The sequence below is a fragment of the Artemia franciscana genome, chromosome 19, assembly GCF_032884065.1.
Source record: "Artemia franciscana chromosome 19, ASM3288406v1, whole genome shotgun sequence".
Taxonomy (NCBI): domain Eukaryota; kingdom Metazoa; phylum Arthropoda; class Branchiopoda; order Anostraca; family Artemiidae; genus Artemia; species Artemia franciscana.
This window is the reverse complement of record NC_088881.1, coordinates 13,108,963-13,133,325: the sequence shown is the minus strand read 5'-3', so window position 1 is coordinate 13,133,325 and position 24,363 is coordinate 13,108,963. Positions and strand designations below refer to the sequence as shown.

At 34.7% G+C, this 24,363-nt stretch overlaps 1 protein-coding gene across 1 annotated transcript in view; it reads left to right on the top strand.

Annotated features, from left to right (window-relative positions):
- Positions 1-24,363, top strand: part of LOC136039302 (RING finger protein unkempt-like) — a gene marked incomplete in the record, with an annotated part of 70,056 nt that overhangs the window by 37,954 nt on the left and 7,739 nt on the right. Inside the window, 4 exon segments of the mRNA XM_065722908.1 lie at positions 4,390-4,587; positions 12,958-13,258; positions 16,247-16,503; positions 20,048-20,203. Coding sequence (XP_065578980.1) covers positions 4,390-4,587; positions 12,958-13,258; positions 16,247-16,503; positions 20,048-20,203 — 912 coding nt within the window.

Below are 24,363 nucleotides of genomic sequence, written 5' to 3'. Positions count from 1 at the left end.
TTCTATGGGATTTAAATCTAATTAAATATATATTTAAAAGTCGAAGGATTTTAAACTCATAATAGTTTTTTTTTTGTGTAGTTTTGATAAATCGAACGTTGTGTCATTTTTCTTGTACCTCTAATTATCGTTGAGATTTCAACAGCTTTGAAAACAAAACATGATTCTTTTTATATAAAATTCAAACATCTGAAAACATTTTCATTATCATAGAGGGAGTGCAAGGAGCCCTTGTGAATGAAGTTGTTTTTGTATGATTGGGATATTAAAAGATCCCCCATGCCTGCTTATCACAGGCTGATTTTGAGTTTGCCAAATTTCCATTAATTTTTACAAAATAAAACATTTTTTGTTGTTTTTGTAGCCATCTAAATAATACCATAAAAAAGAAACCAAACAAAACTATCGTAGCTTCAAAAGTTAGCTTCTTATTATGTAGATATGACTTGGGCAGAGTGTGGAATTATCTCTTTGGGACTGAATATTGAAAAACTGTATTTCTTCTAGTATTCCTAGATAGAAAAAAAACTCTAGAACAAATTGGAATTATCAAATTCTGCTTTTCTGTTCCTCGTTTTTTTCTTGAAGTTTTTTTTTTATCTAATTTTCAAAAATATTATGTGGGTAAAAGCTGGGACATTTGCTACTCTAAAACAAGTATAGAGACGATCTTCAACATACGTGGAACGGAAAGGTCTTAATCTTCTTATTCAATTGCACATCTTGACGGTGGTGTCAGATCTCAGCTAAACTTGGTGGAAAGTAAGAGTAGTTGTCCCTTGTCAGATTTAGTACTATATTTGAACTCGGGAGAGGGGGAGGGCTAAATTCTTTTCAAAAAAGCATACCAGAAGAGATTGTTTAATATTGAACAAATCGGGAGGTTAGGGAGAGCTAGCGTCCTAGTGATGCTTTTGTAAGCCTATATTGAATCCTAGTTCTAGGGTAGGGGGTCAGAATTTTCACCATCAAAACATCTAACAGAAGAATTTCGGATCTTAGCCAAATTTGGTGCAAAGTAAAGATATTCTTCCCACCTTTGGGGGGACCATGCCTGATCCCCGTAAGAGGAGGTAGAGGGAGTTCCAAAGTTCTGTGTAGTAGTAGTTTGTCTTTTTACTTAGGCAACGAAATTAGGAGTTAGGCTTTTAATTAAGCCTTTAGTGGTGTATTAGGGATAAGTCCGATCCTATCGTCATAGCTGCGTAAACTCTCCCTCCCATGTGTTACAGTTGCATCAACGCTTGTTAGTACCTTGTCATTAGAGGTCAAGTTCTTACTATGTTTCAAACGTTTATAACTTGTCAATAATACATTAAAAAAAAAACTTTCTAAAAAAAAGAACTGACGTGTTTTTATGTTAAGTAAGGAAAGAAGAAAGGTACATTAAAACCCCCTCTCCTCCAAGGTTAATGAACAACTCTAAAAAATCTGACATTCTTCGTCAAGTTTTTGGCTACTTGGCGTTGTCAATATAAATGGGACGCTGCATATAAAGATTATAAAAATCGTATACGCCAAGTACGTAAAACACTAACTATGAAACATACATTTGCGCAGGTAAAATGGTTTAATATTAGAAAAAATGTGACATATGAGTTAAAGAACTATACTTTGATGGCATCTGTTGGATATAAATAATAATTTGCGAAATGACATAGATCTTATTCTCAGTCTAGCCTTATTCAACTGAGTACTGCATTGGACTGATTTGGGGTCGTGTAAACATTTTACACTTGACCCCCTAGCTCAGACAGTTAGTATATTTTTGCAGCTTCAATTTTTGATTTTTAAGGTACGAAACCTATTTTTCACAGGTCTCAAAATATAATTACTAGCAAAAAATTTGGAATTCTAGTCTCTTTCTTCTATTTTCAGTAATTATGGTATTTAGAATGCTCCAAGTCTTACAGGCTTTCTGTGTCTCCTCTCTAAATGTTTTCTTTTTCATCCAGTCTAGTCCAGAGTTAGCACTTTCGCTTTATTCCGGTCAGAATTAGATTTCTTATGTTTCTCTTAAGCTTGATTCAAGTAATATTAAGGCGAACCTAAGAATTACAGTTTAGATAGATAAGCGGTAAGGATCTAAATTTGAAATAGAATTTATTTGAAAGTCGGACAGAACAGCGTCTTGTTTTTTTAAGACATTGTTTTGTGACACCTAACAAAAACTTTCCTGTGCTAGTTGCATTGCCACTTTTATATTCAAATTTAAAGGCTGATTAGAATTACTTTTTCTTAAATCTGAAAAATGGCCATAAATATGGACCTATTCTACTCCTATTTTTTATCTAGAAATGGCCTGTGAAGACTTGTTACTTTTCAATCCTATATCAATTCTAACTCTCAAAAACTCCTCCTTCACTCTTAAGTTACCCAAAAATATCTCATAAGTTTGACTGCTCTTTTTGACAATTTGAGTTTGTTTAAGCAAAAAAAAAAATCGTATCCTTCAAATGTTCATGTCTACATAATGTATCCGTAGAAGAAAACGCTCACTAAATCTCACATTCAATAAAATGCCGGATCAATCAATCAATCAATTTATTGATACTAAAAGAAAAAACTATTACAAAAGTAAAGTGGTTACTAGGCCCAAGAAGCTTTGCTTGTAATGGACCACAGAGAACAAGAATAAAACACTATTATAAAATATATAAAAAAAAAACAAAAAAAAAAAACACTGGAACAAGACAAGGACATTGAATAGATAGGATATTTAACAGATCGAAGATTTAGAAGGAGATTTAACATATAGCTGAAAATGATTTTAAAAGACGAGAAGAGACATACAAATTAGGAAAGGATTAATAAAGAGAGAAAAATTATTGAATTGGAAAGACCCGACGAAATAATGCCTTTGCAGAAAGAAAAAGAAGGACATCCGAAGGGATGGAGTTCCATAATAGAATTGATTGATATACTGGAGACCTCTGGACTGCTGTAGAAGATCGTTTTGGTAAAATAAATCGTCGAGAAGAATTACGTAAAGAAGAAAAGTACCTACCTGAGCCTGTCCGTGAGAAAAACTGCTGTAGGGGCGGTGGGAGAGTACCTAGAAAAGCAGAATGCGCAAAATAAAGAGTACTTTTACCTATAATAAGATCCAGCGGAGCTATTCCATTATCATTATAAAGATCAGAGGAAGGGTAAAGCCGAGGGAGAAGAAAAGTAGCCTTCACTGCCCTATTTTGGGCTCTTTGAAGTGAGCAGAGAAGAGATTTATTAGCATTACCTCAGACAGAGCAGCAATTAAAAAGGTAAGGATAAATAAAAGCATAATAAAGAGAAACCATAATATCAGGAGGAAGAAATGAGTTAATCCGGTGCAACATTGAAGACTGGCGGAGGATTAAGGAACGGGTGTGAGTTATATGCGGTTTAAAAGAAAGAAACAGTCAAGATACACACCAAGAAATTTCACCACAGTAGCTTTGGTATAATATCATTCCCAAAAGTCAGGGTGATTGGCTCCTGTACGTCTCGCATACGGTAAGGGGTCCTGAAGTTGACAATGGCACTCTTTCGGCTGTTAAGAGCCATACCATTTGACCAGCACCAATCCTTTACTTTATCAAGAAGACCTTGAGCTATAGAAGTGGCAGATGGCAGGTCCACTGCAGCAATGAAAAAGTTACTGTCATCAGCAAAAAGAACAGGGTGAACATGGGGATGAAGACCATCAACAAGATCATTGATGTAAATTAGAAATAAAAGCGGTCCAAGCACAGAGCCTTGTGGGACACCTTTCAATACAGGCAAAGTAGAGGAAGAAGTACGGTTAACCAAAACATACTGAGATCTCTCTGAGAGGTAGGACCTAAACCATTCTAGTGGGACTCCATGCACTCCAAATAAAGATAGTTTAGACAGAAGAACATTGTGGTCAACCATATCAAAGGCCTTTGAAAAGTCGAGAAATAGACCCAAAACACACAAGCCCTTGTCCAGATTAACACGCACAAACTCAGTTGCATCAGAAAGTGCGTGCAAGGTAGAGAATGAGGGACGAAAACCATACTGATGGTTAGTGATGAGAGGATTTCCAGCAGTCGAATTAGTACTAAATACAAATGAAGAGAGTGGACGATACACTACTTTTTCAACAACCTTTGAGATGGCGGGAAGAAGAGAAATAGGTCTGTAATTTGGATGAAACTAGCATTTACTTTACTTTTTAGTATTACATTACTTTTACATTTAAATTTTTTTACATTTACATTTGGCATTACATTACTTTTGTTTCACAGAAACGAAAAACTCTCACCTTTGCAGAAAGAAAAAAAACCCTTTTGTCAGCGCATGTATGCCATTCATTTTGAATAAAATGACAACACTGTAGCCGTTTAATATTTGCTCCCGAAATATCGAATCTCTAATATATTTTAGGGATCGAGTTTCTCCGAGGTTGTTGCTGGTCATATCAATTCTACTCCAGGCCCTATAGCAAAGCCAAGATCATCAAGTGTGCCAGGAGGAGGTGGAAACCAAGACTTGAGTTTGGGCATGGAAGCCACGTCTTTCTTCACAAATGAAAGCTTTACGTCTTCAAATGCCTTTTCTGGCTGGGAAGATAGAGACTCAGTGGTAAATATTTTTGTTGGATGTTAGCTGAGACTCAATTTGAGCTTTTTGAGATAGAGGAAAGTTGTTTTCGGGGTTCAGTCGTTCAGTGCCTTTGAAGTATTTTGACCTTTAGTCTCGTTTTTATCGTTTTGATAGTGATCCAGTATTCGATTATAATATGCCAAGCCATAGCCAGGCTGTTTACGGGGCAGTGCTTCAAACAATAATCCTAGACCCGTGCCGGTGCTAAAAAAAAAAACTTGTCGAGACGAGGGGGCCAACAGCTGAGTCAAAGAAACCCGCCTTTTCGGTTCTCACCCCGTCCAATTGCGCCCACGACAACCTTTTTCAATACTGACATCGCGTTATTGGATCCCTTCTTTGCGGTTCCGACGGGTCAGGCGGGCTCATCATATCTCTTCGGTTCCCCTTGGAGCTCTCCTCCTTCCTTTTTCACCGCCGACCCTCCCACGTTTGGCTATAAGCGATGCCATCCCACTTAGTAACAGGTTTTCGCTATTACAAGAAACTGATCGTGCAGAATCATGTGAACACCAGTAAACTTTTACCCCCGGCTCCCTCAATTTACCTCCAAGTTTTAAAATTGAACCTCTTCCCCTCCCACTTCAAAACCGGTTTAGTAGATTCTCGGTCCAAGGTGGTGATTTTGAGCCTTACGACAAACCTTCCCACAATACCCTGAATAATAATATTTTACTTTTAGGTGATGTTCTCTCCACTGCCAGCATTAACTTTAATACTTCCGCCCCTCCAAAGTTGCCTCAGAATAAAACTTTTTTGAAAAAATCTGTTGTTAAAGTGTTTGATAAAAAAAAAATAAACGTTGTAATCTCCCCGTTTATTGATATAATTGCAGTTACTGAAGTCCAGTCACAAACTCAAGATCTCCTTAAAATGACTGGTTTTCGGGAGTTTTAAAGCTACGCCCGGTTGACCACCCACTGGGGAAAAGGGAGGGGGAGTAAGGATGTTAGCAAAGGACTACCTCTCTCCTACCCTTATCCATGTGCCAGGACTGGGTGATTGCAATGAAATCATCTGTATATCTACTAAGCCCAAATGCATGCCTCGGCCTTACGCTAATTTAATCATTTGCTCATTTTATTATTCACCCGGACAGAATGCTTGTTCTCGTCGTAATTTCCATGATATTATACAAGCAAGTCTTGACTTTGTGATGACAAAGTATCCAAATGTCATCATTTTATAGCAGGAGACGCAAACGAACTAAGTCTTAATTATCTGTGCAAAGATCTGAAGCTTAAGCAAATTATTGATTTCCCTACTACAAAAGGTGAAACCAGTTCGGATGTTATTTGCACCAACCTTAAAACCTTTTAGAATACTCCAACTACCCTTTTCCCCCTCGGTAATAGCTATCATTTCATGCTACAATTGAAACCACTGCTAGTTTTTAAAACAAATTACCCAGTTTCTGAATTTTCGTACCGGCCAATAACGAGTTAAGGGCTTTTTGACTTTGGATCTTGGATTACGTCTGAAAGTGGGGATGGTGTTGTGTTGTTTGTATATCTTAATTCAAAGGTTAGTTTGTCTCGAATAAAATTAATGACAAATTAGCAAAATTGTTTCCCAGGGGTTATCAAGAATGTATGTTCCCCAGATAAACCTTACATTAATGAAAAAATAAAAGGACTAATCCATTTGAAACTAAAACTTTCGCCTTGGAAAGATAGATGATGCCTTAACCTTCCGTAAACAAATAGAGAAAGGAATACGTGTGCTGCTTCTTGTTATGGTAAGAATAAATTGAATTGCTTACAACAGAGCAAACTCAGCAATGGTTTAAGAAAGTGAAAGAAATAAGGGGTGGCTCGTGCAAGAACCTTGATTTCCTTCTGGATGAACTACCTGGACAGACAGCCAATGAGGTGAATAAACACCTAGCTAGCATTGTGCAAGCGTTCCCCCCTCTCTCGGAAAACCATCTAATCCCTGAAACTTCAAAAGATAAAATCCCGGAAATTTCAGTGCAGCAAATAATAGAAAAAATACAGAAAGAGAAAAAGACTAGTATTTTACCCGTCGATATCCTAATTGATCTGATAAAAGCTCCCTGATGGACTATCAACACCCCTTGTTGGTATTTTTAGGGATTCCAGATGTTACCCGTCGTGCTTAAAGCTGGGCTATATTACTCCAATCGAAAAGAAGGAGGCCTGAATAATTTTACTGGAGTACGACCAATCACCTTGACTCCGGTTTTCTCAAAAATGTACAAGGGTTTCTTAGCTAATTGGTTAAAGGCAGAGATTCTTAAACTTATTGACTTACAACAGTTTTGAAACCTGAAGGAGACATCTACTTCGCACTACCTTGTTAGTCTTCTTGACACCATTCTAAAAAATCTTGAAAACCCTGATACTTGTTTGAATCTTTTATTATTTGATCTCCAGAAAGCGTTCGACCTAATTGACCTCAATATCCTTGTAAATAAACTGCTGACGGAGTTTCAACTTAAATATAATAATGTTTATTCCGATCCCCTTCCTATCTTTTGTGGGGTCCCCCAGGGAACCCTGATGAGTCCTATTTTATTCCTTATAATGGTTAATAGCCTCAAGACTACACATAGCGATGGAAGTATGTGGACGATCTGTCTGCACTTGAGGTTGTTCGACGAAATATTAAAAGCTCCATTATGACATTACTTGATGATGTCACTTAGGAGGCTTCTTTGTCGAAGATGAAAGTTAACGCTTATAAATCGTCAGTTATGGCAGTTTTTTAAATCATCCCCTTCTTTCACAAACCCCATTCCTACCAAAATCTCTGTCACATGCATTAAACTACTTGGGGTGACAATTATTAATGACTTGAAGTGGGATGCCAATGTTCAAAACATCCTCAAAAAAGCTTCCTCTTCGGTTTCCCTTCTAAAACTTTTGATTGAATTTTCCTTTGGAATGTTCCTTTAAGGATCTTCTCCAACTTTATTGTTCGTTTATTCGGCCAATACTGGAGTTTGCTTGTCTAGTGGGGCATTTCGGTCTTTCTTCAGAGCATATTTGTAAGATTGAAAATGTCCAAAAACGAGCACTTAGAATCATAAATGGTGAAGGGAAGGTTCCATATCATTTATCTACTAGGTAAGTTCAAGCTCACCACTTTGACCGAGAAAAGGAACCTCTTGTGCCTCCATTTCGGTACCAAGACCCTGTATATTCCCCAATTATGTCCCATCATCCCCGAACCCTAACTTCCCGCCCGCAACAGACTATCCCGTATGAAATCCCAAAAAGTCCCCAAACTGACTCCCATCCCCGCTAAACATCAAAGATATCGCAAGAGTTTTGTTCAACTGTATAATAGCCAGGAAAACAAGTCATTAATTATATTGTTATCTTTTTTTTTTTTTTTTGACTTTTTAAGTAAGTTTTGACTCTTTTTTTTTATGTATTTTGTTTGGATTATGTTTGACGTGAAGGTCAAATTCTTTTCATATATATATATATATATATATATATATATATATATATATATATATATATATATATATATATATATATATATATATATATATATACTAGTGCTTTTTCTGACGCTAAATTCAAATTTGGCAACCATGCTGTGAAAGAATTCTTAAATCAAATTCTATTCAATGCATCAACACATGACATATCCAATTCAAAACTGTGTCAAAATTTATCACACAATTTCTTTAGTTTTGAATGACTGACACGAAAAAGCTAGTTCTTGTGATTCTTTTCTTTTCTACCTCGTCTCTATTCGACATGATCCCCTTAGTCGTTTCCTTGTGGCATCAGTATTGACGTGTTCACTAGCCAAGACCTCAGTGTAGGTGAACTTTTCAGCAAAACTTCTGAAATTAGATTTTTTGCCTTTAGATGCCCTAATATCAGTTCTTTTATTTTTTTTTTCATTTTTTTGAAAGTCTGAGCAAGAGCTTTCGCATATAAAAATGAATTACTAGAAAGAATTCAGTTATCATAGAAGAAGCTGCTTTTGCTTTTTTATTTTATTGAAACGTATCGAATTAGGTTAAAAGAAAATTTAACAACGTAGAGTGCGCAATATACTTCTATTTATGGGCGATAATGAAATTATTTAATACCCTAATAAATTGTGTTTTTTTTTTTTTGTTTTTTTTTTAGCGACGGGTCAACTTCTTATTTTTAGTACAAAACCACTGAAGTTCAACTTTGTTTCTCGCTTCTTTTTTTCTTTTTGAATAGGATAGAATATTCTTTTATTGATTAAATACAGGTATGGGATATTAAAATAATAATAATAATAATCTGCGAAGTTCATACTTTGAATATGTCAAGAATTTCTGTAATACAAACCCCGCCATATTAGAAGATAATGTAATTATTTGAAACTTTTTGAAGTTTATTCTTATTATTCCCTTTGTTAGGTAACTATTATGTTATTATGCTTTAAGGAAACGACATTACTAAGCTCTATCTTACTATTTTGCTACTTTTGGGACATGAGGAACGGATGATTTCGTTCGTGTTGCTAAAAGACGGAAAGGACAAGAGAAGATCATTTATAAATGAAACCATCTGGCTTGAAGTCCACGTTCTGTATATATATATATATATATATATATATATATATATATATATATATATATATATATATATATATATATATATATATATATATATATATATATATATATATATATACTAGCTGTTGTTAGGACTCAAAACTACCTAGTTGGTGGGGCGCTTCGCGCCCCCCCCCCAAGCCCCCCGCGCGCGTAAGTCGTTACGCGCCATATTAGTTACGCGCCATTGTAGTTGTGTCCCTGTGTCCCACCTGTGAATAGAGATAGATATAAATATATGTTTTTAACTACGTAAAACATGCGAATATACAACATTCTTCGCTGTCCCATTGTCTGTGCATATAAATAGATTGTCAGGTTTACTGACTCTTGAACATGCAACATATAATTGTCCATGGGAAAAACAATCCGTATTCAGATCTATACCTCATTATTCTAATGATGTGTCCCTGTGTCCCGGTCGTCATTTATATTCCCTGTGTCCCGGTCGTCATTTGTGTCCCGGTGTCCCAGTTTGTAATTTCTCTTTGAGTATCCCGGTCGTCATTTATATTCCCTGTGTCCCGGTGTCCCGGTCGTCATTTGTGTCCCGGTCTGTAATTTCTATTCGAACAATCCCTGTGTCCCGGTCGTCATTTATATATCCCGCCTGTGCCCCCGGCGTCCCCGTTGTAGTTGTGTCCCTGTGTCCCGGTCGTCATTTATATTCCCTGTGTCCCGGTCGTGATTTGTGTCCGGGTGTCCCAGTCTGTAATTTCTCTTTGAGGTTCCCGGTCGTCACTTATATTCCCTCTGTCTCGGTTGTCATTTGTGTCCCGGTCTGTAATTTCTCTTTGAGTGTTTTTTCTTTTTAGTTTTTTTTTAGTTTTTTACCTTTTTTCTTTTTTCAGTTTTCTTTTTCTTCTTTATTTTTCAGCGTCACTATGAAGTACATATCGACGAACCTTTGTTTTTTTAACTTAAATCTGGTAGGCATTGATGACCTTATCCAAGTCAAAATCCCAAACCCAATCATCATCGCTATCATTTTCAGTTTTGATATGTTTTGACTCTCGCTGTCCAGGTGGATTTTCATCTAACTGCGCGGTTTTGCGTTCTTTAGCCGCAAGCCTGTTTTCTTGCTGTTCTTGTGATTCCTCGGAACGCTTTCTTTTCTTACTTTCTCTATCAGCAGCAAGTTTTTTGGCATAAACTCTTTGAGCAGCTTCCTCGGCTGTTGCCATTGTAGGTTCTTCAGTCATTTTACAATTAAACATTTTTCCGTGAACAAATGTCTTAAATACCGTTAATGACGTCACCGTCAAAGCAAAAATGACGACAACTAATTTCATGACGTCAGTCAACACAGAAACATGACGTCACCTGATCCACAGACAGACACACAGACAGACAACTTATTTTTATATATATCTATATATATAAAAATAAGTTGTCTGTGTGTGGATCTGTGGATGGATCAGGTGACGTCACCTGAAAAAACTGGATCAGGTGACGTCAAAACTGAAAAAACTAAAAAAAGGCAAAAACTACAAAAAAAAACTAAAAACTAATAAAAAAAATAAAAAAGCTAAAAAACTAAAAAAACTAAAAAAAGGCAAAAACTACAAAAAAAACTAAAAACTAATAAAAAAGCTAAAAAACTAAAAAAACTAAAAAAAGGCAAAAACTACAAAAAAAACTAAAAACTAATAAAAAAAATAAAAAAGCTAAAAAACTAAAAAAACTAAAAAAACTAAAAAAGGTAAAAAACTAAAAAAACTAAAAACTAAAAAAAACTAAAAAAAAGGAAAAAACTGAAAAATAAGCTAAAATAAAGGTAAAAACCAATAAAAAACTAAAAGAAAAAACTGAAAAAACTAAAAAAAGGCAAAAACTACAAAATAAACTAAAAACTAATAAAAAAAGTTAAAAAGCTAAAAAACTAAAAAAACTAAAAAAACTAAAAAAAGGTAAAAAACTAAAAAAAAACTAAAAAAAAGGAAAAAACTGAAAAATAAAGGTAAAAACCAATAAAAAACTAAAAAGAAAAAAAGGAAAAAACTAAAAAAAATTTTCATCTAAAAAACTAAAAAAAAACTAAAAAAGGTAAAAACTAAAAGAACTAAAAAAGAAAAAAATAAATGACGACACTCAAAGAGAAAGCGACCAGGACAAAAGGAATGTTCGATTAGCAATCAACAAAGCACCGGGACACAGGGAGTATAAATGAAAAAAGCTAAAAAACTAAAAAAAATAAAAAAAAAGGCAAAAACTACAAAAAAAACTAAAAACTAATAAAAAAATAAAAAAGCTAAAAAACTAAAAAAACTAAAAAAACTAAAAAAAGGTAAAAAACTAAAAAAACTAAAAACTAAAAAAAAACTAAAAAAAGGAAAAAACTGAAAAATAAGCTAAAATAAAGGTAAAAACCAATAAAAAACTAAAAAAAAAACTGAAAAAACTAAAAAAAGGCAAAAACTACAAAAAAACTAAAAACTAATAAAAAAAAGTAAAAAAGCTAAAAAACTAAAAAAACTAAAAAAACTAAAAAAAGGTAAAAAACTAAAAAAAATAAAAAATAAAAAAAAAATAAAAAAAAGGAAAAAACTGAAAAATAAGCTAAAATAAAGGTAAAAACCAATAAAAAACTAAAAAGAAAAAAAGGAAAAAACTAAAAAAAAAACATCTAAAAAACGGGATACAAATGACGACCGGGACACAGGGAATATAAATGACGACCGGGACACAGGGACACAACTACAACGGGGACACCGGGGGAAACAGGGGGATATAAATGACGACCGGGACACCGGGACAGGGAATGGTCGATTAGCAATCACCATCAACAAAGCTCAAGGGCAATCATTAGAATCATGAGGTATAGATCTGAATACAGATTGTTTTCCCATGGACCATTATATGTTGCATGTTCAAGAGTCGGTAAACCTGACAATCTATTTATATGCAAAGACAATGGGACAGCAAAGAATGTTGTATATTCGCAAGTTTTACGTAGTTAAAACCATATATATATATATATATATATATATATATATATATATATATATATATATATATATATCTATATTCACAGGTGGGACATAGGGACACAACTACAATGGCGCGTAACTATTATGGCGCGTAACGACTTACGCGCGCGGGGGGGCTTGGGGGTTGCGCGAAGCGCCCCCACCAACTAGGTGTTGGGGTGGCGCGAAGCGCCACCCCAACAGCTAGTATATATATATATATATATATATATATATATATATATATATATATATATATATCAATGATTAAGTAGCTTATATTAATAAAATGTAGCTTATATTTATTTATCATATAATAGTACAATGAAAATTTTGCGCAGAGAGACGTTTGTGTTTTTGAATCTTATCTTTTTGAGTTCTATATTTTGGCTTTAATATGCATATAATTTTATATACTCTTTGCCAGTACTTTTTGTATTCGTCTGGTTGACCACAGAGATCTTCACAATGGCTGGTAATAACGCCTATAGAGCTTAGATGTCGTTGATGCCGCGAAAAAAATCGGCTTATACTGTAGAGCCACTTTTTACAGCCACCTTTCAAGCTATAACCCATTCCTTGTGGTGTAATACAACCGTGTTGCTTGAAAGTTGTTTTCTGTTGTAAGAGCTATTTTCCAACACTTCTCGCAACTTATACGCAACTAATTTCCAAGACTTGTGGGTATGTCATCAAGTAATTGATTTCACCACAAGTCTCGAAAAAAAATAATATCTTTAACTCGCGCATTCATTCGATTTTTTCGTCTGGAAAATTTTTAATTTTCCTTTTTTTATTACATAGACAAAATCTGTCGACTCTGGTGTTGCTGGTAATATGTCTACAAACGAAGATTATCGTACCAATTCATCTGGGATCTATGGTAGTTTTGGTGGCTTAGGGTCTATTGGAAGTCCTTTACTTACATCATTAAGGTCAGTAGGATCACCAATGATTCAACGGTTCGCACAACAGGAAGTCGGAGATAATGTCAATGCTCTGGGAAGTGCTCTGGAAGAGCTTGCAATGGAAGATGCTTTTGGTAATGGTCTTGAAAGTGATAGACTTGCGAGAGATTCCTTAGCAGCCGGCCTTGCCTCCTCAGGTAAAATTTATTGTACAACATTAACATATCACTAAAAAGTATCAGAAACTTTTTATTATTGGTATTATATGTTAAATAATTATCTCAATTTGCACTACGAAGAAGACTAAGGTCCAGTAGAGTCTATGCGGATCCGTGGTTGAGTCTAACTTCAAAAGGTAACACGGTCCGTGGATATCACTGTGTCGGGGACAGTGAGATGTCACCAAGCATAAAAACCATACTAATTGTTGTTCAGACGAAAGGTAAAGTTGTATATGATATTTTATATATGATATCTTTGTTGGAGGAGTGACCAGGGATTTGTCACTGGGGTGGCTGTCAAAAACATTAATTTTTTTAGGTCACCACTTTTTGAGACGTGAAATCTTCCTACCCATTTTATGTAGGTATGTTTGAAAGTGCTTTTACTTGCATATCTTTTTGAGCATGTCAAAAAGCGTAAAAATCACAAGCTAATTGTGGTTGGGAAGAAACACAGAGATATGTATGGCATCTGTGGGAGGAGGGGGGGGGGAACCTGGGATTTTTCCAGGGAAGGGGGTCAAAATAGATAATTTTTTAGTTTTTAAACAGCGTCTGTAGTGCTGTCTTTTTTTACAATAATGAAAAGCAAAGCAAATTTGCCAGATTTGTTACTAAAAATGTGACAAACCGAACCTTTGAAAGTTTCTAGAACATCTTCCTTATTATTTGAAAAAAAAAAAAGTTCAACATAGTCTATGCATTGCTCCAGTATTTGCAAAGTTATCTTTTACTTTTTTTTCTGTTCTATAGTTCTGGATGGCTTTTTCTGACTTTGATGTATTCATGGACGTATATTCACAGCCGCATACATGATAATCACCAAAAACAAGAAGAACAATAGGGAATTTCTCGAGACAGTGGGAAACAAATTAGAATGGATATTTCGGCCCTATGTCCTAGGGCCGTCATCAGCAATACAAAATATATAAGAAGGAAAAACTTACAACAGGATAAAATCAATAAAACTAAAATGAAAAATTTTTCAAAGCTGTCCCAGCATCCTTACCTCAGCGAAGTTCAACCAGGACTGATAAATAAATTGTGATGAAACGAGGCAATTCATTGAAATGAAAGAACATAATTAAAAAACACGTGTTTAATGCCAATCTTCCTTTTTTAGCTGCTGATCTCATAGGTCTATTTGTGACAGGTTCTGTGTTAATATCTATTGGTTTTTTATAATATTTGGTAAGGTTATTTTTAATTAAATTTGTGCATAGAGCATTTAGTGAATATTCTCCCAAGTCCCTATTTAAAGTAATATTATTATTGATTTTAAGTCTGATTTCAATTGCTTCTCGAACTGCTTGCTTTATGCCTAGATCTTTACTAATAAGGAGGGATTCTTCAAAAGTTTTTTTTTTGTGGCTAGGATTTTCCAAAACATGACTGCTTAAAGCAGAATCAAAAGAAATAGAAGCAATTTTGGAATTTAGAGCTTTGGTGATATCATCTTTATGCTGTTGTAGGCGTTTTTTGAAAATCTGGTGAGTTCTCCCTACATAGAATTTGCCAAAGTCGCATGGTATTTGATAGGCACCTCTTTGGCGAGTAACTGGAGTTTTATCTTTTTCAGAATTCAGGAGATTATGATTTTCAATTTATTGGTAAATACAACATACAGATTATTTTGTGTGCCGACTTTTTTAAGATTCCTAGTGCTTTTTAGGATGTATGGGGGGTAAATTATGTTTTGGGGCTTATCAGGATTCTCACATGGTAATTATTGTTGATTTTACGGGCGTGTCTTTTCAGTCTATGATTAATTGTATTATTAATAAATAAAAGAGGATACCGATTTCCAAAAAGTATGTCCATGATAAAGTCTAGTTCTGCTGTCATTTAGGAATCAGAACAAACGTTTAGGGCACGATCGACGAGAGAGATTACGACAGCTCTTCTTGTTTTTTTGGTGTTTGTGATGGAAAGGCAGTGTGGTCTTCGTCGCTAATTACGTATTCATGATTTGGTTCGAGAAGGGGGGGGGCACCATAAAAAACCTTATGAAACGCTACAAAATTTGTCTAGAGGTATTAGTGTTACTTTTACACGACTTGGGCCGAAATTTTCAGGGGGGGATGTGACCCCCCCCCCCCCCCGGATGCGGGCTTACTACCATTTTAGTCTTCTAGTAATTGTGCTTAATATGACTTGAATTAAATTGGTGGAATCATCTCTTTGTTAAACTTCATAATCTGATTATCATTAAAATAACCTCAAATAATGTTTGCCAGTGCGATAAAGTAGTAAATACCTCCTGTAGACATCTTGGCTGGTTGCGTGGATTAGCTATAATTGGATGGTACCCCAGCTCAGCCTTTCCCAATCCTTATCAAAACCCTCATTGAGTTTATTGAGGGTTTCTGACTCGACAGCTATTTCAATGAGGTTGCTTCATTTGAGGTTGCTTCACTTTGCTTTAAGTACGGTTGAGGCTTTGGGTAGGAAAATATAATAAGACCTTGAGGCAGCAGACGCGGTTGAGCAGAGGCAGCAAACAAAAGCTATCCTTCATTTGGCCTTATTGTGCCAAAAGAAACAAGTACAGTAGAGAAGTGTTTGCTGTCTTTTTACTATTTTAATAGAAACCAAGCATATACTTGAGCTTAAATATTATTCAGAGTAAAGTAGGTGATACATCCACCCATGGTAAAACCACCCACTTACCCTTTGTCTCTATCAATGATAGCTTCTGAGATACACCAATCAGTTTGGGTGCATGATTAGTTAAAAAAAAATTTCATATTTTGTCATTAAAGAGCTCATAGAATTAATGTTAAAAAAAAAATCATTGTGTACAGATATTGTATACATACAGTGTACTATATATACATAAATGCATGAAGTATATATATATATATATATATATATATATATATATATATATATATATATATATATATATATATATATATATTATTATTATTATTAGCCAGGAATTAAATGTTTTCTTGTTTTTAGTTGGCAGTTCAGCCCCAGTGAATATACCCAGGCCTGGAGGGAATTCCCACAGAATCCTTTCACCTCCGTCTCCTCCTTTCGTGGCGCGACAGAACAGTTTATCTTACGGCCAGTCTACATTTAGCTATGGAAGTAGTCACGTCACCGTTGGTAGCATGTCCTCAAACCATGCTGGAAGTTGTGGAAGTCACAATGTTTATGATCAGGGTGCTATGTCAGCTTATAGTAGCTCATTGGGAAATAATAATAATATTGAGGTGTGTTCAAATTTTTATTTGGAAATAGACACACTCTAATTATTAAAGCATGTCTAGATTTACGTAGATCTGTTTCTTCGAGGGGGAGGGGGGCACTTTGAAAAAAATTTCTGATCAGGTCTATCCCACTAGTCTTGGTGCACTCCCCTCCTCTTATACAGGTATGGAGAGATTATCCTCCCTCCTAGAGTTTGGGAAGATCAGGTTAAAAGTTATTTTTTAAATTTACCCACATATAGGTGAGGATGGGGGGGGGGGCAGACATTCTGCAAAAACTTGACCTTTGCAGCTTAAAGACGCATTTATATTTAGCATGAAATGAAGATACATAATAGCGGGTTTTTAAATGTCTTAATTAAAATTTTCATTCTTTATAAATCGTTTTGACTACAATTTAAATATAAATGCAAAAGTAGTGTAGTCTAAAAATTGTTAGTGTAGTCTAAAACCTACTTTTTTATTGTTTATTTGTGTACTTGTTTTACTTATTCATATGTCGTTGTTTATTGTTTTTGTTTGCTTATCAGTGTGTTTATTTTTCTTTACTTCAAGAAAAGTGATGATCCTCAGTTATTATTAGGGAAAAATTTCATTTAACTTTAAACCAATAATTTTTGTGGCTGATGTTGAAAAAATTATATCATGTCATTATATTATACAATTACGCTGACTATGGCAAGTATGTAAAGTAAAAAGCACAAATGAGTCTATTTAGTACAAAAATAACATTGAATAAAGCAATAGAAGCAGTAAAAACAAAATATACAAAAGGAGAATTAGAGAAAAAGAAGAGATTTGGAGTTTTTCTCCTATGTTGGGGAACAATTTTTTTTTTTGTATCTAGCAGTAAGGCATACAAGTGTGGATTTCAGGGGAATAGATTGTGAGCCTAGAAAGGGATGTTCTGGTCCGTAATAAGAGGCCCGTAATTATGGTCCGTATAACAAATGTTCTGTATGAATATTTTGACTTTTGTGTGTTTTTCTTGCATAACGCAGCTTCTACTTCCTAGAGTTTGGAGCTTATCTATTTGTGTCAACAGTGTATTTATTTGTGCTGCTTTTTCACTGTCGCTTGAGAAAGGGCTTCTTTTGATTTATCGTTTGTTTTGAGGGTTCGTCTTTTATATTATCCTGTCGACTTTTATCTTAGTCTTTCTTTTATTTTTTTCTTTCAATACTGCACCAAGGACGGTTGAACAGAGGTCTGAAATGAAATATTTGCCACTTTTATTTGTTTTTGTTTTTTCTGACTGACTTTACTCATTTTATTCGTCGTTAAATTTTTCTTTTTTTCATGTTTAGCATGTGTAGTTTCGGAAGTGTAAGTACCTCCTGGGAAGCTATGATGTTGGTAGACTCCAGGATGAGAATTTGAGAGAAACTGTCCAGGGACAGTTGAATATTAAACTGGGGAATTTAAAATTTGACAATGTGGAAGATGGATGGCATAGTTTTAGGAAAACAGTTTGTGACGTTGCTGCTGGTGTCTTAGGGAAGAAAGTTAGGAGGAAGCTAGGTATATTAGTGGAAAAGTTTTAAGTTTCATAGAAAAAAGAGGGGGCTTGTAAAAAAAATTATGTGAGTGATAGATTATAGGAAGACAAAAACAAATGTAAAGAAAGTGGAGAAAGCATTAAAATATGAACTAAGGAGGATAGAAGCTGAGGCCATGGATAAAACTACCGAGGATCTTGAAGACGCAGCTAGGCGGCATTATAGTTATATACTGTACTGGGATGTTAGTAAATTCAGAGGGAGTAGTCAATCTGGACTTGTCCCAGTTAAAGATAGGGACGGGGCCGCAATTAATTATAAGGAAAGAGTTAAAAAGAGATGGGCAGAACATTTTGAGAATGTACTAAACCGGGATAGATTTGTAGCAAAAGGAGATAGCTCTTCTTTTGGCAATTTTGCAAAAAGAATGCTGAAAATTAGTTTTCAAAATATTCCGTTTGTTTCTTTTTTGGGTTAAAGTTAAACAAAAATCCTTTGCTATGGGGGGGGGGGGGTTGAATTGTGTGTGTAAAATAAATCAAAGCTTTTTATTAATCCACTGGTAAATATATACTATATGTAAAATCGAATGTATGTCTGCCCGCCTGTCTGTCCTTTATGCATTGCTATACTGTTCATTCGACTGCCAAGAAACTTTAAGAAATTGTTGAGTATACTCCTTCGGAGGTTTTAGGTATAAATCCCTCCCCTCAAGTCCCTCCTAATACTTTTCGTGCTGATTGAATTAGAGACCCCTCCACACAAATAATTGACAGTTCTTTCTGGTAAAAATATTCAGATTTTCTGGATGTTCAATTTATTAAATTGTGAATTCCATGATCTAACATAATTCTGGGATTATAAAATTACTTTTCAAATTTAAAAATGTTATCGTTACTTTATATGTGGGGGGGGATTTTCTATGGGAGGTGAATGAGGAGGTATTTCTATATCAGTTTCATTTGCATATTCTTTTCCGAATCTTTCCTATGTAATAAAAACATATTTGTAAAGTAATTTATACAAGTGTAGATTAAGATACAACTTTCTTCAGCCTGGGAGTAACTCTACTATGAGAAACATGACGTTTAAAAAAACAAACGTCAAACATGACGTTTGATGTTTCTATTTATCAATTCAGTGCATTATCGTGTTTTTCGATTTATGGAATTTTTTATTTATAGATTTGTTTCCCCAATAAGGAGAATTTTTCCCGGAGAGGGGTAGGAGTTTTCTGCAGGTTCTCGGGGAAATTTTTCATATATTTTCACAATAAAAAATGCAATCATTATTAATACGCAGGGGGATTTACCGCAAGGACGTTGGAATTTCCCTTAAATGTCCTTTCTTTTGAGATTGTAGCAATGTGTGACGGGTAAGCTAGTTGATAATATTTTTTAAATAGGTATTCGTATTTTAGATGGGATAGGTGTAGATAGGCTTTCGATTTTCTTGGAAGGCATTAGAGAAATGTTTACAAGCAGATATACTTGCAGGAATCCACATGATGATGTCGCATGGTCGTGTCTGCTTGACAGATTATACCGTCTTCTATCTGAAATAAGCTGAAGTCTCGCTCAATTTTTGTTTTAGCAGATACATTCTTTTTTTGTATTTACTAGTCTAAACTCGAAACTAGTCTAAAGAAGTAGCAACAGAGTAAAATCAAAAAGCCCGTGTTTGTGCTCTCTCTCTGTCCGTCTCTCTTTTTTTTTCTTGTCACCTCTCTGTCTCCCTCCTCCTCGTCCTCTCTCTCTCTCTCTCTCTCCCTCTCTCTCCCTCTCTCTCCCTCTCTCTCTCTCTCTCTCTCTCTCTCTCTCTCTCTCTCTCTCTCTCTCTCTCTCTCTCTCTCTCTCTCTCTCTCTCTCTCTCTCTCTCTCTCTCTCTATCTATCTTTCTCTTCGTGTCGTACTTTTCTTTTTAAAGAATTTTATGAGTATGAGCTATCCAAACTCTAATTATTATCTTGCTGATTGATAACAGCGCAATAATTTGGTGGTATCGTACCTCGAATGAATTGGCCTAAGTTTTATTTTTTATTTTTTTAGGTTATTAGGCTCAAAGAAGAATTATCAAATTATAAGGCTAAATTAAGTGCATGGGATGCAGGCATAGCCCAAGCAAGGCTCGCTTGTGAGGCTTGGAAACGAGAAGCTGAGGATGCTAGGGTCAGAGCCACTCGTGCAGAGCAGCAGAGAGATGATGTAAGTTTTTTTGTATTTATTTTTTTTATAGAGAGAGAGAGAGAGACTCACTTTTCTCCAAAGTGAGTGCCAAATACATAATTAGTAAGTTTTTTTTTAAGTAGTGCTTTTACACTCCTTAGTTCATATTTTAATGCTTTCTTGACTTTCTTTACATTCCTTTTGTTTTCATATGATCTCACTCAGATAATTCTTGTTTAGGTCCCTTCTCCTCTCTATTAAACATAAAGCCTTTTCACTAATATTCGTAGCTGATATCCCTAAGACACCCTAATATCCTTAGGGATATCCCTAAGACACCCTAGTGTCTTAGGGATATCCCTAAGACACCATCAGTAACTTCACAAATTATTGTCCTAAAATCATTCCATCCATCTTGTAAATTTTTAAACTCTCCAGCTTAGTATTCAACTGTTCCTGAAAAGTTTCTCTTTAAATTCTCTTCCTGGGGTCTACTAACATCATATCTTCCCGGGAGGTAGTTACCCTTTCGAAATTTCAACTTAAAATTAACCCTAGACACTATCAGATGGTGATCTTTACTTTTAACATCAGTAACAGCACCCCTATATACCCTAGTATCATGCTATCTATATACTCTAGTATGGATCCTGCGCCTTTGGATTACATTAACATAATCAATAAGGCTTGTTGCTTACCATCACGTGAATACCATGTTAACTAATGGGCCATTTTGTGATCAAACAACGTATTGGTTATAACTAGATTGTTATAACTACAAATTGCAACAGTTTGTAGCCATTGCTGTTTTCTTTTCCTATGCCAAATTTACTTTGGAGAGGATATCATCCATCTCTATTTATACCGATCTGGGTGGTAAAATCCTAATCAAAAACCATATTTCTACCTGGGATCCTTTCTATTTGCTCCTGTAACTGTGAGTAAAATTCATCTGAGTCACTAGCATCTCCTTCAGTCGGCTCTACAGGGGCATATACAACTATAACTGATACCCTAACTTTTTAGTCATTAAATGAGCAATTAGTATTCTATTATTAATACCTTTCCAGCCTAAACAAGACTTAGCAGCTTCCTTATTCATCATGAGCCCTACTCCCTGTCTATTTACCCCATCCTTCCTGCCTGAGTAAACAAATTCTATGTCACCTAATTTCATGCTCCCTACCCCTGGGATAGGAGTTTCTGAAAAGTCCAGTTCGAATCGTCTCAATTCGTTCGTCAAAATGTCGATGCGATAGTTATTTTTTAACGTCGAAACATTCCGATCTGATATTTATACCGATCTGGGTGGTAAAATCCTAATCAAAAACCATATTTCTACCTGGGATCCTTTCTATTCGCTCCTGTAACTATGAGTAAAATTCACCTGAGTCACTAGTATCTCCATCAGTTGGTTCAACTGGGGCATATACAACTATAACTGATACCCTAACTTTTTAGTCATAAAATGAGCAATTAGTATTCTATTATTAATACCTTTCCAGCCTAAACAAGACTTAGCAGCTCGTTTATTCATCATGAGTCCTACTACCTGTCTTTGTATCCCATCCTTCCTGTCTGAGTAAACAAATTCTATATCACCTAATGTCATGCTTCCCTTCCCTGGGATATGAGTTTCTGAAAAGTCCAGTTCGAATCGTCTCAATTCGTTCGTCAAAATGTCGATGCGATAGTTCTTTTTTAACGTTGAAACATTCCAAGTTCCGATTTTTATGTTCTTTAAATCATTAAAATCATTTTGGCCTCAGGAAAAGCAATGGTTCTGGATACCTCTACAGGACGGGGAGCAACATGGAAAGTTGTTTTCACGTAAAAATGCTTCCCCCCCCCCTTTCCAGGGAAATTCCCCAAAGACAATTTCATTCTAGCCGAAATTTCCACCCCAAAAAATTTCTTGTGGATGATCTGAGGTGAAAAATTTTTCTTAGCGCACTTTCATTTGAAAAAGACCTTAATTTATGATGTAAAACTAAAATTAATTAAAATATAACCTGTATTAGGCTGAACTCTTATTACCTGGATTTGGTTGGAGTAGCGTAAATACATTCGTTTTTTTTGTACGGCAGGGGGGGGGGGAGGGTGGTTGTCAATTGTTTTTGGTTTTCCCTTGAAAAGAATATTATTTCTAGGTTTCTTATCTCTTTTTGCATTATTCTTGTTGTTCCATTCTTCGGGTTTCGTATTGCTTTTGTTTTTATTCTTTTTTTGTATTTATATAAATGAATAAGTAAATCTTATAACGAGTACAGCTTAAATTAAATATGCAATTTAACCGTAAAACGAACAAAAATATTTTACGCATTGTAGCATAAATGAAACCCAAAACGAATAAAGCTTTAATTAAGTATCCGAATCAAGATTGAAACGAACAAAAATCAATTCAAAAAAGAGAATGGGTGCTACCTCCTTTCCTAACTATAAAAGACAAAAACCTACTGCGTCGTTTGTGCTTTATTACAAACATTTTTTTACGTATTTATTAAAACATTGAAAATAATAAAAGAAGTAAAATCAAATTTTGAACTTATGGGCTTTTCAGCAGTTCATATTGTTATATATCAAATATTTATTTGAACATTATTTCTTCCCAAGACCGTTCACGACAAATTTAGTTTCACTACAAACAAAATTAAGCTACTGCCTCCTTTCATAACCTCAAAGTATCTAAAGCCTACTGTGTTATTAGCGCTTCACTGAAAGCGAATTATATTACAGATACTCTCTTTTCCAGTTATTACAGCATAGAGATGTAAAATATAATGTCATAGACTACAGCATAGAGATGAAAATGATAAATATTATACTGTTCAAATTTTATTTATTATAAAAAGAATTTTACTTTTTCGGTTTTTTATTCAATTAGAATTAAACCTTTAGCCTCCTTATAGCATATTAAACGCTAAATGCGTATTAAATGCTATCATTGCATTGTGGCAATTAAATGTTTATCCTTGTACTATAAAATATTACATTGAGATGCCTACTAGTACAGAAATTTTAGCCCAGTACGCCAGTGCGCGTGTGAACGGTTCTAACAGACAGCAAGCTGAACGTGATTAGTGAAATCAGGTTCAGTCTGAGTTTTTAGACTGTTGGTAAAATGGGTTCTGACTATAACCGAGTTTTGAATATAACGCATAATTATTAAGTTTAATCACTTTCTGAACAATTCATTTTCAAATCATATCGGTGGACACATCAAGAGGAACATATACTTTTGTCTTTGGACAATTGTAAATCGTTTTAGAGATATATGGCTAGGTCAGTGGTAATCTTAAAGTTGACTAAAAGTCCACCAACAATGAGATTTTACTAATACCGAGATTTAGTTCCCATTTGAACCACTCAGATTTTCCATAGAAGTTTCTAATTGGTCGAAAACATTTATGAGAAATTCTGATTGGCTATAATTCAAATCGGCCATATTTATACTTCCTCGGTGTAATTCTTGGTAACAGCATTACGTACAGTGTAAGTTGTGTAGATGTAAGTAAACTTCAATACTGGTTGAAGGAGTATGATTATTCGTGTTAAATTTGCTGTTGGATTAGATCTTTTCTCTTAAAATTCACTTTTTTTCTAACATATAATTTGGTGGATTATAAATAATTTGTTGTTAATTATTTACCACGCAAGGAGTTAGATTAGGAGTACCTGCATCTCCAAGTTTATTTTTTGGATATGGTTAAATTTAAAACTGAATTACTTAACCCTTTGCACACCAGAAAACCAATTTGAACCTGAATAAAAAACCCTTCATTTTTTCCATTTTTCTAGTTCTATTACATTTTTTCCTACTGAGTTCTTCTTTATGGTATGTTGAAGTATACTCTTAAACAGTCTGTCGTAAATGGTGTAGTTTTCTCTATCTTTTTGAAGTATTGGAAATCAGAATGTAGCTAGTGTATTATAGATGGACGATGAAAAATAATTCTTAGTATTCTAGGATGGTTTATAACCACTGTTATGTTTGAGATTTGTCTCCTCTTAATAATTAGACTTGTTCGGGTAAGAAATTATTTAAAGGACTGCAAAAAAAGGACGGAAAAATGGTCAATTTGACTTTTCTTACTAAAACAAAAGAAATGGCAGCTTTTTTTTACTTCAATAGTTTTTTTTTAGTTGAAAAACTGAAAACAGTTTTTCATGTCCGTCTGAACTTACCATGAATCAGTTTT